Source organism: Eschrichtius robustus, chromosome 20, assembly GCF_028021215.1.
Source record: "Eschrichtius robustus isolate mEscRob2 chromosome 20, mEscRob2.pri, whole genome shotgun sequence".
NCBI classification, from domain to species: domain Eukaryota; kingdom Metazoa; phylum Chordata; class Mammalia; order Artiodactyla; family Eschrichtiidae; genus Eschrichtius; species Eschrichtius robustus.
Window position 1 is genome coordinate 43,960,902 of NC_090843.1, and position 21,337 is coordinate 43,982,238.

General features: G+C 39.0%; 1 protein-coding gene across 1 annotated transcript in view; it reads right to left on the reverse strand.

Annotated features, from left to right (window-relative positions):
- PPM1D (protein phosphatase, Mg2+/Mn2+ dependent 1D) overlaps positions 1-21,337 on the reverse strand; it is a 52,905-nt gene that overhangs the window by 8,618 nt on the left and 22,950 nt on the right. Inside the window, exons 3-4 of the mRNA XM_068530509.1 lie at positions 17,712-17,836; positions 3,712-3,902 (exon numbers count right to left, since the gene is read on the reverse strand). Coding sequence (XP_068386610.1) covers positions 3,712-3,902; positions 17,712-17,836 — 316 coding nt within the window. The remainder of the gene's footprint in view (positions 1-3,711; positions 3,903-17,711; positions 17,837-21,337) is intronic.

Sequence of the window (21,337 nt, forward strand, 5' to 3'; positions counted from 1 at the left end):
CAACCACTGTGCCACCAGGGAAGCCCACTTATGTATTTTTTTTAACGTCTACATTTCTATTTACTTATTTATTTATGGCTGTGTTGGGTCTTCATTGCTGTGTGTGGGCTTTCTCTAGTTGCAGCGAGCGGGGGCTACTCTTCATTGCGGTGTGTGGGCTGCTCATTGTGGTGGCTTCTTTTGTTGTGGAGCACGGGTTATAGGTGCGTGGGCTTCAGTAGTTGTGGCACATGGGCTCAGTAGTTGTGGCTTGCGGGCTCTAGAGCTCAGGCTCAGTAGTTGTGGTGCATGGGCTTAGTTGCTCCATGGCATGTGGGATCTTCCGGGACCAGGGCTCGAACCCGTGTCCCCTGCATTGACAGACGGACTCTTAACCACTGCGCCACCAGGGAAGTCCCATATTTCTTTTTTGCTTGTATGTTTTTTTTTTTCTTTAATCCATTGCTGCTTTAGATCAAACTTGCAAAAATTGTCATTTGGAACATAACAGCAGCTTCCAAAAAGGAAGCCTAATAGATCCATTAATAAAAATCAAATCAGGGACTTCCCTGGCGGTCCAGTGGTTAAGACTCTGCACTCCCAATGCAGGGAGCCGGGGTTTTATCCCTGGTCAGGGAACTAGATCCCACAAGCTGCAACTAAAGATCCTGAGTGCCACAACTAAGATCGGGTGCAGCCAAATAAATAAATAAATAAATAAATATTTTTTTTAAAAATTAAAATCAGGACTTCCCTGGTGGTGCAGTGGTTAAGAATCCGCCTGTCAATGCAGGGGACATGGGTTTGAGCCCTGGTCCGGGAAGACCCCACATGCCATGGAGCAACTAAGCCCATGCGCCAACAACTACTGAGCTTGCGCTCTACAGCCCACGAGACGCAACTACTGAGCCCACATGCCACAACTACTGAAGCCCTCATGCCTAGAGCCCGTGCTCTGCAACAAGAGAAGCCACCGCAATGAGAAGCCCGTGGACCACAACGAAGAGTAGCCCCCACTCACTGCAACTAGAGAAAGCCCGCGCGCGGCAACAAAGACCCAAGGGAGCCATTAATTAATTAATTAATTAATAAAACTAAAATCAAATCAGATACTGTCAATAGGAATCAACGTGTGAACAGAGGCAGAGACAGACCTTATAAATATGATTCCATTCATCAAAATTCACCTTCTCTCAGGGATTCTTCACCACTCACTCACTGCTGACACCCATTCTCTTTCATTGCAAACTTTGCATCAGTTTAATTTAGTAAGGGGCGAGATGTTTTTCCTACACCTCCTAATAAATAGAATTCTCACATCCATTATCATCTGCCCTCTATTCCACCCTGCCATGAGTATGCTTTCTAAAATGCGTATCTAAAATGCAGCTTTTCAATACTCTCCACTACCTGACTATTAAGACTTAACTTCATAACAGACCATTCAAAACCTTTTTGCCTCCTGTCTTCCAATCACATCAAGTTACTTGTGAAACCTGAATGTGCTGTACTTGTCTCTTCTCTCTGACTTTACACATTCTATTCCTTTGCCTGGAAAGCTTCACTCTCCTCCCTTCATCTCTTTACCTGGTAAATTCAACTCCACCTATGAGACCTGCTCAAATACCACTCTCATCCATGAAACTTCCTTATGCAGTCCTCACAAGTTTCCTATCTTCTCCCTCTCAGTTCTCAACACTTGTTCTAAATATTGTTAGATGAATGCTTCCTTCAATACTCATTCTAAAACACTTAGGTGTTTATGAATAGGTTCTCCCAACCCAATAAAACTGGCTTTTGGCCTCATCATGCCACTGAAATGTTTCTCTCTTTCTCTTTCATCATTAAAGGATTATAAATCCAACAGACATGGGAATTCCCTGGCAGTCCAGTAGTTAGGACTCCGCTCTTTCACAGCCGAGGGCCCAGGTTCGATCCCTGGTAGGGAAGCTAAGATCCTGCAAGCCGGTGTGGCAAACAAACAAACAAACAAACAAACAAACAAAATCCAATAGACAAAATAGTCTTTATTTTATTTAATCTTTCTTTTACATCTGACATCACTGACCAAATGCATCATGCTAGCCCCAAGTTTGTAAAATTGAATAGATACATGACTCTTATCTTTAAACAACTCACAATCAAATGGTACTGATAGCTATCTATATATCCTATTGGTAATAATATGGTAAATGCTGAGCAAGGACCATATTCTATTTATCTTTGCTTCCTTTGTACCTAGTGCCTAACATGTTAGTTGAGGGAATGAATGGAGACAATTTAATACAAGTTCTTTCATGTTGCCTCCTTATCGTCCCAAAATATAGCTTTACCATTCCTCCCATCTTAGAAAAAGATCATCTTTTCCAAGGAGCCATTGATTCCAGTTACTTCGATGTGCTCTGGACCTTCATTCCATCAATATCCCTTATTTCTCTTGTTCTGTCAATCTTTCTTGTAAGACTATAAAACTGCTTTCAAGACCCTCACTATCTTTTCAAGCTAACAATGGCACATTCCCTTCCTGAACACTCTCTACATCTATTTCCTAGGCTCACAAAGTACTGTTTCATCATTACTCCAATCTGCTAGCTAATGCCCTCATCATTTCAACCGAAACTCTTCATCCTTGAAGGTCACTAATAATAAAAGGTCCTAAATGTAAAACCCAATACCCTGTTTTCATCCATCTGCCTCTACTTCTTTGTAGAATTTGACATTGCTGGCTACTACTCCAAAACACTCTCTTTCCTTGCCTTCAATAACACTGCACTTTCCCAAATCTCCTTACTTTGTCATTGCTCAGAATGAAGATCAATTTTTAAGCAAGCCAGGAAGGAAAGAAAAGAATTTTCTCATTGATGGTTGTTTCTAGGTTTGCAATTGACTAAAACAATATAGGTGACATAGAGTTACCACATGACCCAGGAGTTCCACTCCTACGTAGATACCTGAGAGATCTGAAAACATGTCCACACAAAAACTTGTACATGAATGTTAAGAGCAGCGTCATTCAAAATAGCCAAAAAGTGGAAACAACTCAAGTACCCATTGACTGATGAATGGATGGATAAATAAAATGTTATATATCCATCAATGGAAAATTATTCAGCCATAAAGAGGAATAAAGTACTGATACAAGCAACATGAATGAACCTTGAAGACATTATGCTTAAGTGAAAGAAGTCAGACACAAAAGGCCACATATTGTATGATCTCATTTATATGAAATATGCAAAACAGGCAAATACATAGAGACAAAAAAAAATTAGTGGTTGCCAGGGAACAAGGGTGATAGTGAATGACTGCTAATGGTTATGGGGTTTGTTGGGGGCAGTGATGAAATGTTCTGGAATTAATGTTGAGAGTTACGTAACTTTGAGAATATCCTAAGAACCACTGACCTGAATACTTTAAAAAGGTAAATTTTATGGAATGTGAATTATATCTCAATTTATAAAAAGAAGGATTGGTGAGGGTTCCATAGGCCAGGAAGTCAAGGGCTGCTCATAATGAAGTCAGTGGTTGTATGTTTTGTTATCTAGTTTCATTCATCTATTTCCTATCTTGTTCCCCTAATAAGCTGCAGAAATCTATATTTTACTTTCTTCTACAGCCAGGGCAAATGCAAAAATCTGCTCAAGGTGAACATCCTTAGTTCATATTCAAGACCCCTGACAAAAGTACCAGAACAATGTGTAGATAATAATATCGAATTGAGTTCCTTCTCACCGTCAAGTATTTTTTCTCCTCTTGGTCCTGGCACATTGAGATGGCATCTTGAGGTGGAATCATATTCCAAAGTCCATCACTCCCCAAGATAATATACTTGTGCTTCTGAGGATCAAGAGTATGGACACTTGTGTCTGGTTCAGGTGACACCACAAACTCACCACTGAAGAAATCATAGCTCCACAAATCACCTGGGGAGCAGGAGGCAGAAAAAGCAAGAAGTATTATTTGCAAGCTAGTAGTATCACATCAACAGATTAAAGAAGAAAATCTACATGTTCATCTCAACAGATGCAGAAAAGCATTTGATAACATTCAAAATCCATTCATGATTTAAAAAAAAAAACTTCTTAGCAAACTAGAAATTTGAAAAGGTAACTCCCTTATAAACCTGATAAAAGTATGCCTTCTATCACCACTTCTCTTCCAATTCTATACAAGGGATCCTTCTCAACACAGTAAGATAATAAAAATAAATGATATGTGTGAATTGGAACGGAGAAAATAAAACTATCATTACTTGAAGATAATTTTATTTCTACATGGGAAACCAAAAAGAAATTAGATAAATTATCAGAACAGGAACACTTAGCAAGGTTGTTAAATACAAACCCAATATATAAAAGTCAGCTGCATCTCTATATAATAGCAAGAAATAGAGAATGTAAAATTTTAAACAATTCCATTTACGACAGTGAACCAAATATCAGGTACTGAGAAATTTAACAAAAGGTGTGCAAATCTTTTATGGACAAGATTATACAATTAGATTCCAAAGACTATCTAAATAAATGGGGAAATAAACTATAATCAAAGATAGGAGGAGTCAACATTATGAAGATGTTAATTCTTCCAAAAATAACCTATAATGTCAATGTAATTCCATCCAAAATCCCAAAAGGACTTTTGTAGAATTTGACAAGCTGATTCTAAAACGTATAAGAAGGACCTACTCTATAGCACAGGGAACTCTACTCAATACTCTGTAATGACCTACGTGAGAAAAGAATCTAAAAAAGAGTGGATATATGTATAACTGATTCACTTTGCTGTACAGCAGAAACTAACACAACATTGTAAATCAACTATACTCCAATAAAAATTTTAAAAAATATATTTAAAAGTAGAAAAAAATAAAATGTATGGGGAAGAGCAAAGGGCCAAGATTAACTAAGATAACTGTAAAAAAAGATAAAATGTGGAGACCTTGCTCTACAAATAATAAGAGTCCTAGTGGCTAACTGAAAACCTCCTGTTAGCCCCCTAGGTCAAGAAAATACCTACATCAAAACTGAAAGGATGGGGCTTCCCTGGTGGTGCAGTGGTTAAGAATCCACCTGCCAATGAAGGGGACACGGGTTCGAGCCCTGGTCCGGGAAGATCCCACATGCTGCAGAGCAGCTAGGCCCGGGCGCTACAACTACTGAGCCTGCGCTCTAGGGCCCGCAAGCCACAGCTACTGAGCCCATGAACCACAACTACTGAAGCCTGCACGCCTGGAGCCCGTGCTCCACAACAAGAGAAGCCACTGCAATGAGACGCCCGTCGACACAACTAGAGAAAGCCCGCACGCAGCAACGAAGACCCAACGCAGCCAAAAATAAATAAATAAAATAAAAAACAAACAAACAAACAAAAAACTGAAAGGATGGGCGCCAGTCACTTGGAAGAAAATTCCAGAAGTAAAAATGAGCATTTTTATGCTTTTAACCTACCATATGACTAGCCTTTGGAGGTCAATAGTTCACCCTTTCAGTGAGCCAGTAAAAGAAGATTCTTACATAATTATCTTCCTTCTTGATTAGCTCCACATAAAACAATGCCTAACATTTCTGCTTTTTAGACGCATTAGATATACACCTCAAAATGTTCAACATAAAAGAAGCTTTAGTCGACTCGGGTCAACTAAAAGATCAATAAAACTGAAATAGACAAAAAAATTTATAGAAACCATCTACTCTTTTGTGATACATAAGATAAATAAGTAGGACAATATAAACTCTTTTGCTCCCAAAAACAGGAAGGAGGAGACAAGAAGGAGAAAACATTAATTTCTGCCTCTTTTGTTTGTTGTGAAATACTTTGGGAAAAGACCTAATTAAGAGCAAAAGGTTTTCAGACAAGAGGATAAATTGTTTTTGCCGCTGTTAAGCAGGTCTGACTTTTGCTAAACAAGAGGAAGCTCTTTGTCCTCTCCTTTCCTTATTTAAAGGTCACCATACCTCTCATCAGAAATACTGGCCAATTCAAATATGCTCAGAATCCAAGGAAAGAATAATTCAAATCAATTACTCCACTCTGAAATAGCAAAATTCACTGCTAAATCAGCCTCCTGAAAGGGGCAATTCATCCTTCAGAGTAACAAAAGAGAACACATATGACCACTAAAAGCTAATTATAATCCAGGTCAGCTCACAAAGACACATTTCTTTATACCAGTAAAACAAAACTCCCTGGTTGATGAAACTATAAAAATGAACATGGATGGAAACAGTTAAGATAAATTGTAAGATAGCAATTACAGGGTTCATATGTGATGCTAAAAGCTTTCAAAAGCAATTTCCCCCCCAATATTTGAAATTAATATTGCCACTCCAAGTAAAAACATAAATTTATATAAAGCAGAATCCCTAATATGTCTAAACTTAAAATCTAGGTTAAAAAAAGAAATTCCAATTTTCAATCTAATGCAAACTATATGACCTCAAAGAAGGGTCACAATTTCTCATATATAAACTAACATTAATATAGTTAAAAATTTGAAAATATTTTAAAATAAGTTACTTGTTTATTTCACATGGCACGAAAACCAAAAGATACAAAAATCTCCTTTCCCATTCATGTCCTTTCTGGTTCTCCACTTAGGGAACAACTATTGTCCTTATGTATCCTTCTAGAGATTTCTATGGATATATACCCAGTATATATGTATACTCCTTCCACAAAATTGTCCTCTCAAGCTTGCAAACTCCCAAATCACTAGCCCCCAATATGTTGCCAATCTCTTTTTTCTTTCTCACTAAACCTCAATACATTTCCAGAAGAAAGGTGCATTTCTCCTAACTTAAATTTCTGAAACTGTTTTTTAAATTAATTAGTTTATTTATTTGTTTGTCTATTTTTAGTTTTTGGCCAGGCTATGTGGCATCGGGGATCTTAATTCCCCGACCAGGGATTGAACCTGTGCCCTCTGCAGTGGAAGCGTGGAGTCCTAACCCCTGGACCGCCAGGGAATTCCCAAACTCTATTTTGTTTTTTTTGTTTGTTTGTTTTTTTCATAATATTTACTGGAACTTCCCTCGTGTTCCAGTGGTTAAGAATCGCCTTCCAATGCAGGGGACACAGGTTTGATCCCTGGTCAGGGGACTAACATCCCACATGCTGTGGGGCAACTAAGCCAACGCACCGCAACTACTGAGCACGTGAGCCACAACTAGAGAGAAGCCCGTGCGCCGCAACAAGGAGCCTGTGTGCCGCAACGAAAGATCCCACATGCTGCAACAAAAATCCCATGACTAAGACCTGACGCAGCCAAAAATAAAAAATAAATAAATATTTAAAAAAAATAATATTTATTATTATCTTATTTATTTATTTATTTAGGCTGCACTGGGTCTTAGTTGCAACATGAGGGATCTTCAGTTGTGGCATGCGGACTTCTTAGTTGCGGCACGTGGACTCTTAGTCGCGGCATGCAAACGCTTAGTTGTGGCATGCATGCAGTATCTAGTTCCCAGACCAGGGATCAAACCTCGGCCCCCTCTTTGGGAGCATGGAGTCTTACCCACTGGACCAGGAGGGAAGTCCCCCCAAACTCTGGGTTTTGAATGCGATTGCGCTGAACCTATAGATCACTTCAGAGAGAAATGCCATCATAACAATATTATATCTCCCAACCCAATAACATGGTGTATCTCCTATTTAATCTCCTGAGCATAAGGATATTCTCCTATGTAGCCACAGTCAGAAAATTTCATGTTGATCCAGTATTGTGTAATATAAAATCTATGTTCAAATTTCCCCAGTTATCCCAATAATGCCTTTTTTTTTTTGGCCGCACCACGTGGCTTTCAGGATCTTAATTCTCCCAACAGGGATCAAACCCAGGCCCCCTCAGTGAAAGTGTCAAGTCCTAACCCCTGGATCACCACGGAATTCCCGCAATAATGCTTTTTAAATATCCAGGATCCACTCAAGGATCATTCATTACACTTAGTTGTCATATTTTTTAGTCATTTTTAACCCAGAACAATTCTCTAGGTTTTGTGATTTGTTTTTGTCATTCATAACACAGACAGACAATTGTCAAAAGAGTCCAGGCCAGTTGTTTTGCAGAGTGACCCTCAATTTGGATTTGTCTTGACTGCTTCCTCGTGTCCACAGGCTAGATATAAGGGTTTGTGTTCAGGTTAAACTTTTTTTTGGCCAGAATACTATATTGCTGAAGTCATAGCCTTCTTAGTATGTCACATTAGGAGGCACAAAATGTCAGTCTGTCCTATTACTGGCAATGCCAAGCCTGATCATTCAGTTAAAGTGCTGCCTACCAGCACTGTAAAGATGCCCTAAGTAATCTGTACAGTGATAGTTTGAGATTGTGTGAAATATCCTATTCCTCACCAAAATATGCCACATTTTAGCATTCATTAATGATTCTTGCACGAATCAAGTGTTATTGGGATGGTTGTAAACTGATGATAGAACACTAACTACATTTATTAGTTGTCTTTTCTAAAGAAGAACTATCCATTTTTTTCTCTACCTCTTTATAATCTTTTTGTATCAGTATGGACTTAGGGATTCTTTTTTCCTCATTATGTTATAACTTATTCCTGTTATTGTTTCGATGCTCAAGTTGCTTTAAATTTGCCGGTAAAAGTCCCTAGAATTTGAATTTTTAACAAACTCACCATATGATCTGTATTCATAGCTAGATTTAGAAACATAAGATAGAGCCAGTTCCCTTATTTTGCCAGTTCAGGTAATCTACATGGCTTTACCTGAGATCAAATGAGTGAGAATCAGAATTGAACTAAGTATTTTATTATTGGCCTAGTGTTTGTACACCATTATAGGATCACAGGAATGTCATTCCTCTATATATTGAAAGGAGGGGCCTTGAACATTGTGGCAGAGGTTGGTTGCGTGCTCAATGGCTATTTCCCTTTTGTTTTCAGTAGGGGCACTGGAGTGATACCAGATGAGAAAGAGGCCTTTCTTCTGGTTTCAGTATGTTCTCTGCTTGCTGCTGGGGCATACTGCAGCCAGCAATGTGCAGGACACCTAGTGGTCCTTATCCCTAGGGAATTTCAACATGTCTCACCACCCCACCCCGCCTCCAGCTCTGTGAGTGGCTTCCCGTGGAGAGCTTCCCAGCAACTTTTGCTTCACCTAATCCATCCTCAAAACTGCAACCAAAATCATCTCTTTAAAACACAAATTTAAGATTGACGGTGGTGATGGCTGCACAACAATGTAAATGTACTTAATACCACTGAACTGTATACTTAAAATGGTTAAGATGGTAAATGTTGTTATATGTATTTTGCCATAATTAAAACACACACACACACCCCTACCTAGTTATATGTTTCCCACCTCAACTCTGCAATAGTTTACTCTTGCATAACTCTTAACCACAGCCTATAAAAATGCAGTATTTTCTGACTTTATCTATGCCTCTTGTTCCCATATCTTTGTTCCACCTACCCTTCATCAGAGTCCCTTATATTCACCATGCCTCCTCCTATCACAGAGCTGTTCACAAATGCAGTTCCTATGCCTAGAACACATTTTCTTCCTCTATTAACTTTTAGTAATTCTTAAGACCTCAGCTCAAACATCACTTCTCTGACCTCTCCGGTTAGGTAAAATACTCCCATTTTAAGTTCCCATTAACAGATACACAAATAGTTAAGAGTTGTAATGTTTCCGTTCTTTTTGTGATCATTTGATGAATGCCTCTCCCCTCTCTAAACTGTAAGCTTCCATGAGGGCAAAGACCCTGTGCTTGGCACATACTGCACTCAAATATCTGTTCAATGAATAAATGAATTGCAAGACTCACATGCAATTCCATCAGGCAGCCACTAGGAGGCACCTTTGCTACATTTGCACTCAGGTAATTTTGATCTTCATCAGTACAAATTTTGATAAGCAAACTTCTCTCTTTCCCAAAAAACTGGAAGAAAAATGACTATAAACCATAAGAGTGGTGCTAAATTCTATAATTTAATTTACTATGGGCCAATAAGAATTACCATGCAACAAGTTAAACTTAAAAAGAAAGCTAGAACTTAAATAGTTACTTTTTTTCCCCCAAGTGCCAAAATAAAGACAGGAAAAGTAATATGACAAAGCATTTCTTTCAGCTTAAATGTTCAAATCTAAAGGATATTCTCTTTTAAATGCTGCATGCCTTAAACTTATATACAGTGCTGTATGTCAGTTATATCTCAATAAAGTTTAAAAAATAAAGATATTTGAGAAAATTTGAGAAAATATGTGATAGAAAAATAAAATCAAGAGAAAAAGCAGATGCAATTTTTTTCCATTACTAAAACAATACCATCTCTCCCATGTCTTTTTATATGAAAATATTCATTTATTTCCATACATTTGTTTACAAAATTATGTTAAAATAATGTAATTGTCATAGGAAATTACTACAGCAATTGTATTTTATCTCCTACATGGAGTTTTCCCTGGTCTAGAGGATCTTTCCCATCAACTGTTATTATTTCTTCCCTTTTTAAAGTAACAGTAGCAAACCCTCTCTTGACGCTATTCTTTCTATTCCAGCTAAAGCCTCATCTCTTCCTTCCCAACCAAGGAAGAGTGTCTAAAACTTGCTATATCATAATTTCCCCTTCTCACTCTTTCTTGAACCAACTCCAGTCATGACTGTGGTCTCAATATCCACCAAAAGCTACTTTGTCAAGGTCACCAATGACTTTCACATTGTTAAACCCAAAGGTCACTTCTCAGTCTTTCCTTTACCTGAACTATCAACAGTATTTGAAATATTTTTTTTTAATTGAGGTATAACTGACATATAACGAAATACCTTCTTGAAACAGTTTCTTCTCTTAGCTTTCAGGACACTCTCCTGAACTTTCTTGTATTTTACCTGTGGCTCTTTCTCAGTCTTGTTTTACCTGTTCTTCCATTCATGCCCCCACCTCCTAACAGTGACAGTATCTCAGGGATCAGTCACTGGACCCTTCCTTTTTAATTTTCTTTTTTCCCCCTTTGTCTACCTACACCCAATCCCTTGATTCAGCCACAGACTGATATCTCTAGCCTAGCCCTCACCTAGTCAATTTTCATAACCAGAAGCCCAATGGATATCACCACTTTAATGTCTGATTAGCACCTTGAAGGTAAGTTGTCCAAAACTGAACTGACCTCCCCCTGCTACATATACTCTGGTCTTTGCTACGTCAGTTAATGGCAACTCCGCCTTTCAAGCTGCTCAGTTAAAAAAAAAAAAATCTTAAAAAGGACACTTTGTATTTGTTGTTCCTTCTGCCTAATATCTTGCCCCAGACACCCACAGGCCTTGATGCCTCATCTCTTCACTCAAATGTCATCTTTTCAGACCTCCTCTGACCATCCCATTTATTTATTTATTTGTTTGTTTGTTTTATTTTTGGCTGCGTTGGGTCTTCATTGCTGCTTGTGGGCTTTCTCTAATTGCAGAGAGCGGGGTCTTCTCTCCGTTGCAGTGCACACGCTTCTCATTGTGGTGGCTTCTCTTGTTGTGGAGCATGGGCTCTAGGTCAACGGGCTTCAGTAGTTGTGGCTTGTGGGCTCTAGAGCGCAGGCTCAGTAGTTGTGGCGCACGGGCTTAGTTGCTCCGCGGCATGTGGGATCTTCCCAGACCAGGGCTCGAACCTGTGACTCCTGCATTGGCAGGCGGCTTCTTAACCACTGCGCCACCAGGGAAGCCCCCTGACAATCCCATTTAAAATTACACTCCCACCCCCACAATGTTCCCTGCTTTATTTTTCACGTTAGCACTTTTTACTATATACCACAATATATATTCTACTTATTTATTTTAGTTTATCATCTGTTTCCCCTCACTAGAAAGTAAGTTCCATGGGTCCAGGAATTTTCACCTGTTTTGTTCATTGCAGAATCCTCAGAACCTAGAGCAATACCTGGCACACAGAAGGCATTTAATAAATATTTGGTGAATGAATAAACAATCACAAAGAAGTGGGGACTCTGTATGTGGTTTTATCCATTTTTTTTTAAGTTTTTTTTTTTTTTGGCTGCATTGGGTCTTTGTTGCTGCACACGGGCTTTCTCTAGTTGTGGCGAGCGGGGGCTACTCTTTGTTGCGGTGCGTGGGCTTCTCTTTGCAGTGGCTTCTCTTGTTGCTGAGCACAGGCTCTAGGCACGTGGGCTTCAGTAGTTGTGGCACGCGGGCTCAGTAGTTGTGGCTCGCGGGCTTAGTTGCTCCGTGGCATGTGGGATCTTCCCAAACCAGGGATCGAACCCCTGTCCCCTGCACTGGCAGGCGGATTCTTAACCACTGTGCCACCAGGGAAGTCCCTGCCAGCCTATTTTTAAAAACATTTCATCTGGAGATCATTTCAAATGTATAAAGCTATAAAAATAAAACTATGACAAAGAACACCCATCTTTACTCAGATTCATCTATTGTTGACATTTTGCCCCATTTGATTGTTTTCAATCTACATATATATAAAGATTCTGTGTGTATATATAAAAAATATTTTAAATAATGGTCCTTTATCCCTAAATACTTCAAAATGTTATTTTCTAAGAATAAGGACACTGTAGTTATAAGCTTCATAAATTTATATTAATATATTTACCTAATATACCATCTACCATCCATATTCTGAATTATCAGATGGCCTAATAATATCCTTTATAGGATCCAGCATAGGATCAGGAATAGCATGTACTTGTAACATTTTTTTTCTTTTCTTTTTCTTTTTTTCTTTACTTGTAACATTTCTTTAACCTCCTTTATCTAGATTGAGGCTATGCATTTTTGACCAGGGTACTACATAGGGGATATGTGTACCACACATCTGGAGGCATACAATGTCCAACTATTCCTCATTAGTGATGGTAACTGTCATCACCTAGTCAAAGTGTTGTCTGATTTCTCTACTCTCTAATTACTATTTTTTCTCTCTGGCAACTAAAAGTAGTTAAACAATGCTAATATCTTGCTGCCTAAGTACTTTTGAATATTTGTATAATATACAAAATGGAGGACCACGCACATTATTTCTCTCTCGAGGTAGTTAACAAATGTTGAAACTAAGCTAAGAAAAAAAAAAAAACAGCATCACATCAATCAAGATCTCTCTCTCTAAGTGGCATGGACATATATACACTACCAAATGTAAAACAGATAGCTAGTGGGAAGCAGCCGCATAGCACAGGGAGATCAGCTCGGTGCTTTGTGACCACCTAGAGGGGTGGGATAGGGAGGGTGGGAGGGAGGGAGACGCAAGAGGGAAGAGATATGGGAACATATGTATATGTATAACTGATTCACTTTGTTATAAAGCAGAAACTAACACACCATTGTAAAGCAATTATACTCCAATAAAGATGTTAAAAAAAAAAGATCTCTCTCTCTAAATACACACCAATCTATTAATCAATACCTTTTGTATTGATAAATACATTCCACCAACAACTCATCTAATGCTATTATTCAGTCTCCATTTCCCCACCCTTACACCATCCCAATAAAAACCAACAGAGTACATAAAAGAGAAACTTGACCTGGTAGCAGTTCATAAGAGAAATATCTACAGATCTGAGCTTAATAAGCCAACTAATGTGGTAAGATTACAAAAAGCTAATGACAGGATTCTAGGACTCCATTATTAGAAGTACAATGTTCAGGTAGCAGGAACTAAATATTTCCATTGTACTTCAAACTGGTCAGACCACATCTTGCAGTGTCCTCAATTCCCAAATCACGTTTATTGAAGGAAACATCTAGAGGAATACAACAAGAATAATGAAGGGTCTGAAATTAGCCTAGAGAAACATGCTAGCCAATTCTGAATAGGTAAATGACTGTCACTATGCAAAAAGAAAAGGAAGTACACTGCCTTGTCTGAAAGCTTCATGCAGGCAGATTTTAACTCACAGAATTGTCTAATAATACAAGAGTTTCTACTTTGAAACATTAAGTAAAGATTACTGAAGATATTCAAGCGGGTTGAATTACTTCTTGTCTGAATTACTCCAGAGCTATATCTGAACTAAGCAGGAATGTTTGAAACAGGAAAACCAGTTGGTTTTTCTGCTCTTTTTGCCACTCCATCACCTGTTCCTTCTCTTCCTCTCCACAATCACTTAAGGGTTTCAAGGCTTACTTGAAATGCTTGGTGCACACACACTTCACATATACAAAATAAATTGGCATCTACTTTCTAAGCTGAAGGTTCACCTTACTTTTGAACCTGGAGTAAGACCTTGCCCTCAGTCTGTGTTGAGTTCCCCACAAAAATCCCCTCTATTTCTTTACTAATATTAATTCCTTGCCTCCCATGCCTTCCCCCTAAGCTCACTAATGTTACAAATGGCAACAGTTCACTGGAAATTTACCGTCTACCTGAAGTGTCAATAGCAGCTGACTATCTGTCATCTACCTTGCCCCCTCTTTCTCCTTGCTAACAATTGGAGGATCAACTATATCACATGTATACTATGAATGAATGGCCTGGGAAACTCAGACAAAAATCTGTAAAATATGTAAAGTGCTTAGAATACTGCTACAGGTCCCTAAATGGGACCCTGGCCTCCAATTTTATTACCCTATAATTTTAGCCATTATGATCTTTTAAAAACAAACTGGATCAGCCAAAATGATCCTTTAAAAACATACTGGATCATGTCACTGCCCTACTTCAGTAAACAACAATAATAACAACTAACATTTACAGAGCACTTACTATGTGCCAGGCACTATTTTAAGCACTTTACATGTGCTAAGTTACACGATACTCACGACAGTATGAAGCAGGCCCCACTTTACAGCTGAAAAAACTGTAAAAACAATATATTAAGTAATTTGCCCAAGTTTGTACAGTAAATAACCGCACTGGGATTGGAAACTAGGAATTTTGGGTCCAAAGTCTACCTCTTAACCACTATGGTTTACTTCCTCTCCTACTCTTCAATCCCTTCCCAAAAGCATTTAAAATAAAATTCCTTATCATGGTCTAGAAAGCCTTGCAGGATTTAGTTCTTGCCTACCACCGCTAATGTCTTCACCAAACTCCTTACCTTAGCCTGCGCCACCCTCTTAATCAGGCAAGTGTCCTCATCTCCGCCTTCATCTTATATCTCTACCTCCTCTCTCTCACACTGGCTTCATTCTTGGTCCTTAAAGACAGCAAGTCCTTTCCTTTCTGCATTAGGATTCGTTGCTAACAAACAACAATTTCCAGCTCAGGTTAACCTAGGCCAAAAAGGCAACTCAGAAGAAAATCAAGTAGCTCACACGGTAGACAAGAAGCTGGAGAACCAGGCATGGAGACAGGGCAATTCCAAACAACTAGGCAGGAAAACCCAACCACATCAATGAGCACTGCCAAAGGAGGTCAGTATCACTAGGATGAATTCATTCCAACCACGTTTTTGGTTTGTAATGTTTATCCTTTCTAGATTCACAACTCAAAATCATGGAACAAGGACTCTAACTGATCTAGCTGGGGTCATATGCCCGACCTTTTATGTTTTATAAAAGGACCATGAATAGGAATGTCTAAACTAAGACCGCACATAGTAGGGGAGATAGTTTCCCCAAAGGAAGTCAGGGCATTATTCAGTAGGAAAAAAGAATATATGCTACACAACCCGCACCACCATCTCTCCCAAATCAAATGTCCACTAATTGCCTAACAGCCTTTGAAAGTGCTATGGCTTTGCTTTGACTTGGCCCCTTCGCCTCCTTTTAGGTCTTACTCACTCAAAATAGCACTTTTTAAAAGAATGTTCATTGGGCTTCCCTGGTGGCGCAGTGGTTAAGAATCCGCCTGCCAATGCAGGGACACAGGTTCAAGCCCTAGTCCGGGAAGATCCCACGTGCCACAGAGCAACTAAGCCCATGCGCCACAACTACTGAACCTGCGCTCCAGAGCCCGTGAGCCTCAACTACTGAGCCTGCGTGCCACAACTACTGAAGCCCGCACACCTAGAGCCCGTGCTCCACAAGAGAAGCCACCGCAATGAGAAGCCCGTGCACCGCAACGAAGAGTAGCCCCCGCTCGCCGCAACTAGAGAAAGCCCACGCGCAGCAACGAAGACCCAACACAGTCAAAAATAAATAAATTGATTAAAAAATAAATAAATAAAAGAATGTTCCTTAATCATCCTCTCCAAAGTAGCCCTCCTCTGCTACCCACTATCCCTCCCACCAATTAGTGGCATATCATACTGTTTAATTCCTTTATAATGCTTTTTAAAATAATTTTCTCATTTGTTTATTATCTATTCTCCCCATTAGATTATAGGCTCCATGAATTTTGGGACTATATGTATATGATCACCAAAGATGAACAAAGATAGTAACATGATAGGTAGCATGATCCTTTTTTTTTTTTTTTTAACTATTATTTATTTATTTTATTTATGGCTGTGTTGGGTCTTCGTTCCTCTGTGAGGGCTTTCTCTAGTTGTGGCAAGTGGGGGCCACTCTTCATCGCGGTGCGTGGGCCTCTCACTATCGCGGCCTCTCTTGTTGTGGAGCACAGGCTCCAGACGCGCAGCCTCAGTAATTGTGGCTCACGGGCCCAGTTGCTCCGCGGCATGTGGGATCTTCCCAGACCAGTGCTCGAACCCGTGTCCCCTGCATTGGCAGGCAGATTCTCAACCACTGCGCCACCAGGGAAGCCCCGGTAGCATGATCTTTTAAAAATGCAAATCAGATAATGTTACTCCTTAGCTTAATACCCTTCAGTGTTTCCCAGTACCCTTAGACTAGAATGAAAACATCTGTGGCTCATGTTTGCCTCTTTAACTCCTGCCTTTTGATAATTCCTACAACAGGCCACGCTCTTTCCCAATTCAGGAACCATGCCTAGAATATTCTTCAACAGGCTCTTCACAAGAATAACTCCTTCTCAGCCATCAAATCTCAGCTAAAATAACACTTCCTAAAAGGAGCATTTCCATCACACTATCTAAAATAGTTTTTCCCTTCTAAATTATTCTTTATCACAGGACTTTCATATTTCCTAATCTGTAATTATTTCATTTACAAGCTTACTTTTTAAAAAACTGAAGTATAATTGACTTGCAATATTATATTACTTTCAGGACAAGCTTCCTTCTTTATTGCCTATCTCCCCAGCTACTCAGTCTTGCACCCTGGGGGCAGAGTATATCTGTATTATCTCTCCAAAGCCTAAGGCAGTGCCTGGCACCAAGTCAGTTCTCAAGTATCTGTTAGAGGAAGAAGGAGAGAAGGAAAAAGTGGTGTTTTCCAAAAGAAATTTTCTTCAGAAGAAAATTTAATTAGTACACCCAAGGTAAGATATTTCTATAGCTATAATCCTCTAGCCTTCCTTTCAAAACCAGGTAGAACAGAAAGTAAGTATGTTTATTTGGTCATGTACAATTTACTTTGCTAGCTAATGAAAAAAAAAGAGCTTTGAAGGCTCTTGAGAGAAATATGAAGGGCTGAAGTAGGGAAGGACATTTAGAAATAGTTTTAAGGCTAACATCAAGCCTAGGCATACATTTACTTCCCTAGGAATAAATGGGAACTAGCAAAACATTGAACATAACTCATGATCAAAGAGCAATTGGCACTGAAATCCATACTTTAACCTTCCCCTCAATTAGGTTTTCAATCATTTACTATAATATCATATTTATACCTTCATGACGTGCCAAATGAGGGTTTAATACTCAGTCTTCTCTTTTATTTTACCACCATATATTATAGAAAATCCAAGATGATTTCACCAAATGTAAGTGCTACTTACCAAGTGCTCTTGCTACTGCCAGAAACGGAATCTGGTCAATGACTGTGCTCCTTCTCACAGGTCCGTTGTGAGTGAGCCGAGGTCGTTTCCAAACTACACGATTCACCCCAGACTTGTTCATCACGCTAAAAAATAGAGTTCACATAAATACTCTAAATGATTAAAATATAACAACTAAAGTAGTTTAACGTGTTAAATAGCTAATAAAATCAGATTACTGCAAAATAATGACTTATCTCTTTCAGATACAAAGATGCATAAACCAAAGTTCCTGTTCAGAAGGCAAAGACAAAATAGGGTAGATTAAGATGAGAATTTGGAGATTATTAAGGTAGGCTAGACAGAATAGAAAGGAAGCAATGGTAATAGAAATGAGTAGATATCATGTATATAAAAAAGCAAGATAATTTTTTTTTAAGATCCAATGACAGGCGCACACACACACACACACAAATGGAAATACACAGAAATAGACTACTGCAATAGGACATAATACATTTTTCCCTTTTCAAATCCATTTCAGTGGGACTCAGTGGTCTTAGTAATTTCTGCCACGATATTCATTTTGTGTGTTTCTTTTGGATTTTTTTTAACATCTTTATTGGAGTATAATTGCTTTACAATGTTGTGTTAGTTTCTGCTGTATAACAAAGTGAATCAGCTATATGTATACATATACCCCCATATCCTCTCCCTCTTGCATCTCCCTCCCACCCTCCCTATCCCACCCCTCTAGGTGGTCACAAAGCACCGAGCTGATCTCCCTGTGCGATGCAGCTGCTTCCCACTAGCTATCTATTTCACATTTGGTAGTGTATATATGTCCATGCTACTCTCTCACTTCGTCCCAGCTTACCCTTCCCCCTCCCCGTGTCCTCAAGTCCATTCGCTACGACTGCGTCTTTTCTTTTTTTTTTTAATAAACAAATTTATTTATTTATTTTTGGCTGTGTTGGGTTTTTGTTGCTGTGCATGGGCTTTCTCTAGGTGCAGCGAGAGGGGGCTACCCTTCATTGTGGTGAGTGGGCTTTTCATTGCGGTGGCTTCTCTTGTTGTGGAGCATGGGCTCTAGGCGCGCGGGCGTCAGTAGTTGTGGCATTCAGGCTCAGTAGTTGTGGCTCGCGGCCTCTAGAGCACAGCCTCAGTAGTTGTGGCGCATGGGCTTAGCTGCACCACGGCATGTAGGATCTTCCCAGACCAGGGATCGAAGCCGTGTCCCCTGCATTGGCAGGCGGATTCTTAACCACTGTGCCACCAGGGAAGTCCTGTCTGCATCTTTATTCCTGTCCTGCCCCTAGGTTCTTCAGAACCTTTTTTTTTTTTTTAGATTCCATATATATGTGTTAGCATACGGTATTTGTTTTTCTCTTTCTGACTTACTCCACTCTGTATGACAGACTCTAGGTCCATCCACCTCACTACAAATAACTCAATTTCGTTTCTTTTTATGGCTCAGTAATATTCCATTGTATATATGTGCCACATCTTCTTTATCCATTCATCTGTCGATGGACACTTAGGTTGCTTCCATGTCCTGGCTGTTGTAAATAGTGCTGCAAGGAACATTGGGGTACATGACTCTAAAAAAGCAAGATAATTTGATAACTAAAAAAACTGAGGGAAGAAGTGGTTAAAATTGAAGAGGGATTACATAATGATAAAAGAAACTGAAAAGGTTGTATACTTTTTGAAGGATTTAGGGGTATTGAAAATAGAACTTCAATTTTAATATTTTTGATCTGAGGAATTAATAAGAAATGCCTCAACAGAAGTATCTATGTATTTAGATATTTCTGTATTTAGAAGTGAGACTAGACTTTGGAAACAGATCAGCTGCAGAAATATAGATTTGGGAGTTACACAACAAGAAAACCCACCTAGAAATTTGGTGTTGGAGCAACAGAAATCTGTAATTAATACACAGAGAAGTCAGTACACTCCAGGGTGCCTAAAACATTGAGATATGGTCAAACATTGGAGCAAAAAAGTAATAAAACTTAACAGAGATGGTCTCTCAACCTATGCCTGAACGACTGAAATGGGAAACTGGTCCTTAAATCAATTTAATCATAATCTGCCTGGAATTTTAAAAAAAATAATAAATAGAAGAAAAATGTTCCCCTGGAAGGCTTTATAAAGTTGAGGGGAAGAGTGGCAAGAGCATTCCCAAGAAACAATATCAGCCTGCCTGATATTAGGTTCACCTAATATCAGATAAATACATGCATAAGACACAAGTTGATTCTGAACTCTCAAAGATAGATGACATTAAGATAACCGAATTAAGTCTTCACACTAAAGTCCCACGTGCACACTGAAACCCTCTGATTATAATCTGAAATTTCATTTCATCTACGGCAGGCCAGATGACAATAATATGTGGTCTTCTTGTCAGTTACTGTTCTCATTATTAATGAGTACTATGACATCCTGATGTATACATGAGTCTCTTAATAGTTTACTATGTTGACTGTGAGTAGTATGACTCTGTCCCCCTAAACTTGATGAACACTGAAACTAAACTGGCTTCACGATATGGAAAGCTGAAGACAGGACAGATAATGGTGACCGTCTCCACAGGAATGTCAGTATGAAATGCTGCAGACCTCAGCAGCAGCCTCCAAGTTAACCTCCATCTATGGCTTTTCTATTTCTGCTCTAACTTCAAAGGAATGAAGATACTAGGGAGAAGAGATAACAAATGGAATACAAGTTCTAAGAGACCCAAAATAAAGGCATAAACCTTCATAAATGAGAAAAAGAAATCTTCCTCTGAGTCCAGAAAAACATGAATATGACAGAAGGAGAACAGCCTCAATCATCTTTCTTAAGTAGAAAACAAGCTCATGAGACAAGGGCAGGCCAGGAGATTTGAGCAGCTCTGTCTCATGAAACTTCCTGCAATGATGGAAATGTTCACTGGGCACAGTCTGATACAGCAGGCACTAGCCATGTCCGCCAACTGAGCACTGTCAATGTGACTAGTGCAAATGAGGAACTGAATTTTTAATTTAATTTTAATTAATTTATATTTAAATTCAAACAGTCATATGTGGTTAGTGGCTACTATACTGGACAGAACAGGGGGGAATGAAGCAAGCACAGAATGAGCAGAAAACTTTGTCAACGTTAACCTAGAAGAGAAATTCAAGAGGGTTGTTCATTTACTATTCCTTTTGAGAATTAGTTTAATTTGTAATACTGAAAACAACATTGTTCTCGGTCATAGTAAGAGTATCAAAGGCCATCACTTTGTTATTTTATGCTTTCTTCAATGCTGATCCTCAAAAAGGAAACAGGAGAGTAAAGACTAAATCTACAATTCACAAGAATCTGTGAAACATAAGAGTTCCAGGAGAAGAGACACCAACATTCTGCCTTCCTAACACCTTATGCCCTATTGTTCTTTCCTAAACCAGCTCCCTAAAAAGTAAGACTTAATACTTAAGTAATTACAGTACATACCCAAATTGCTTCCAACATAACTCTCCTAGGAGCTCTCTGGATACTTAATATTCAAAGTTATTATGGTCTCTGTGTTTCTGAGAAACAAATGACAAAATAAGGGCACTGGCTAAAACAAAGTTTTAAATCCAGTATCAAAAAACCAAAGAAATGTTGTAAAA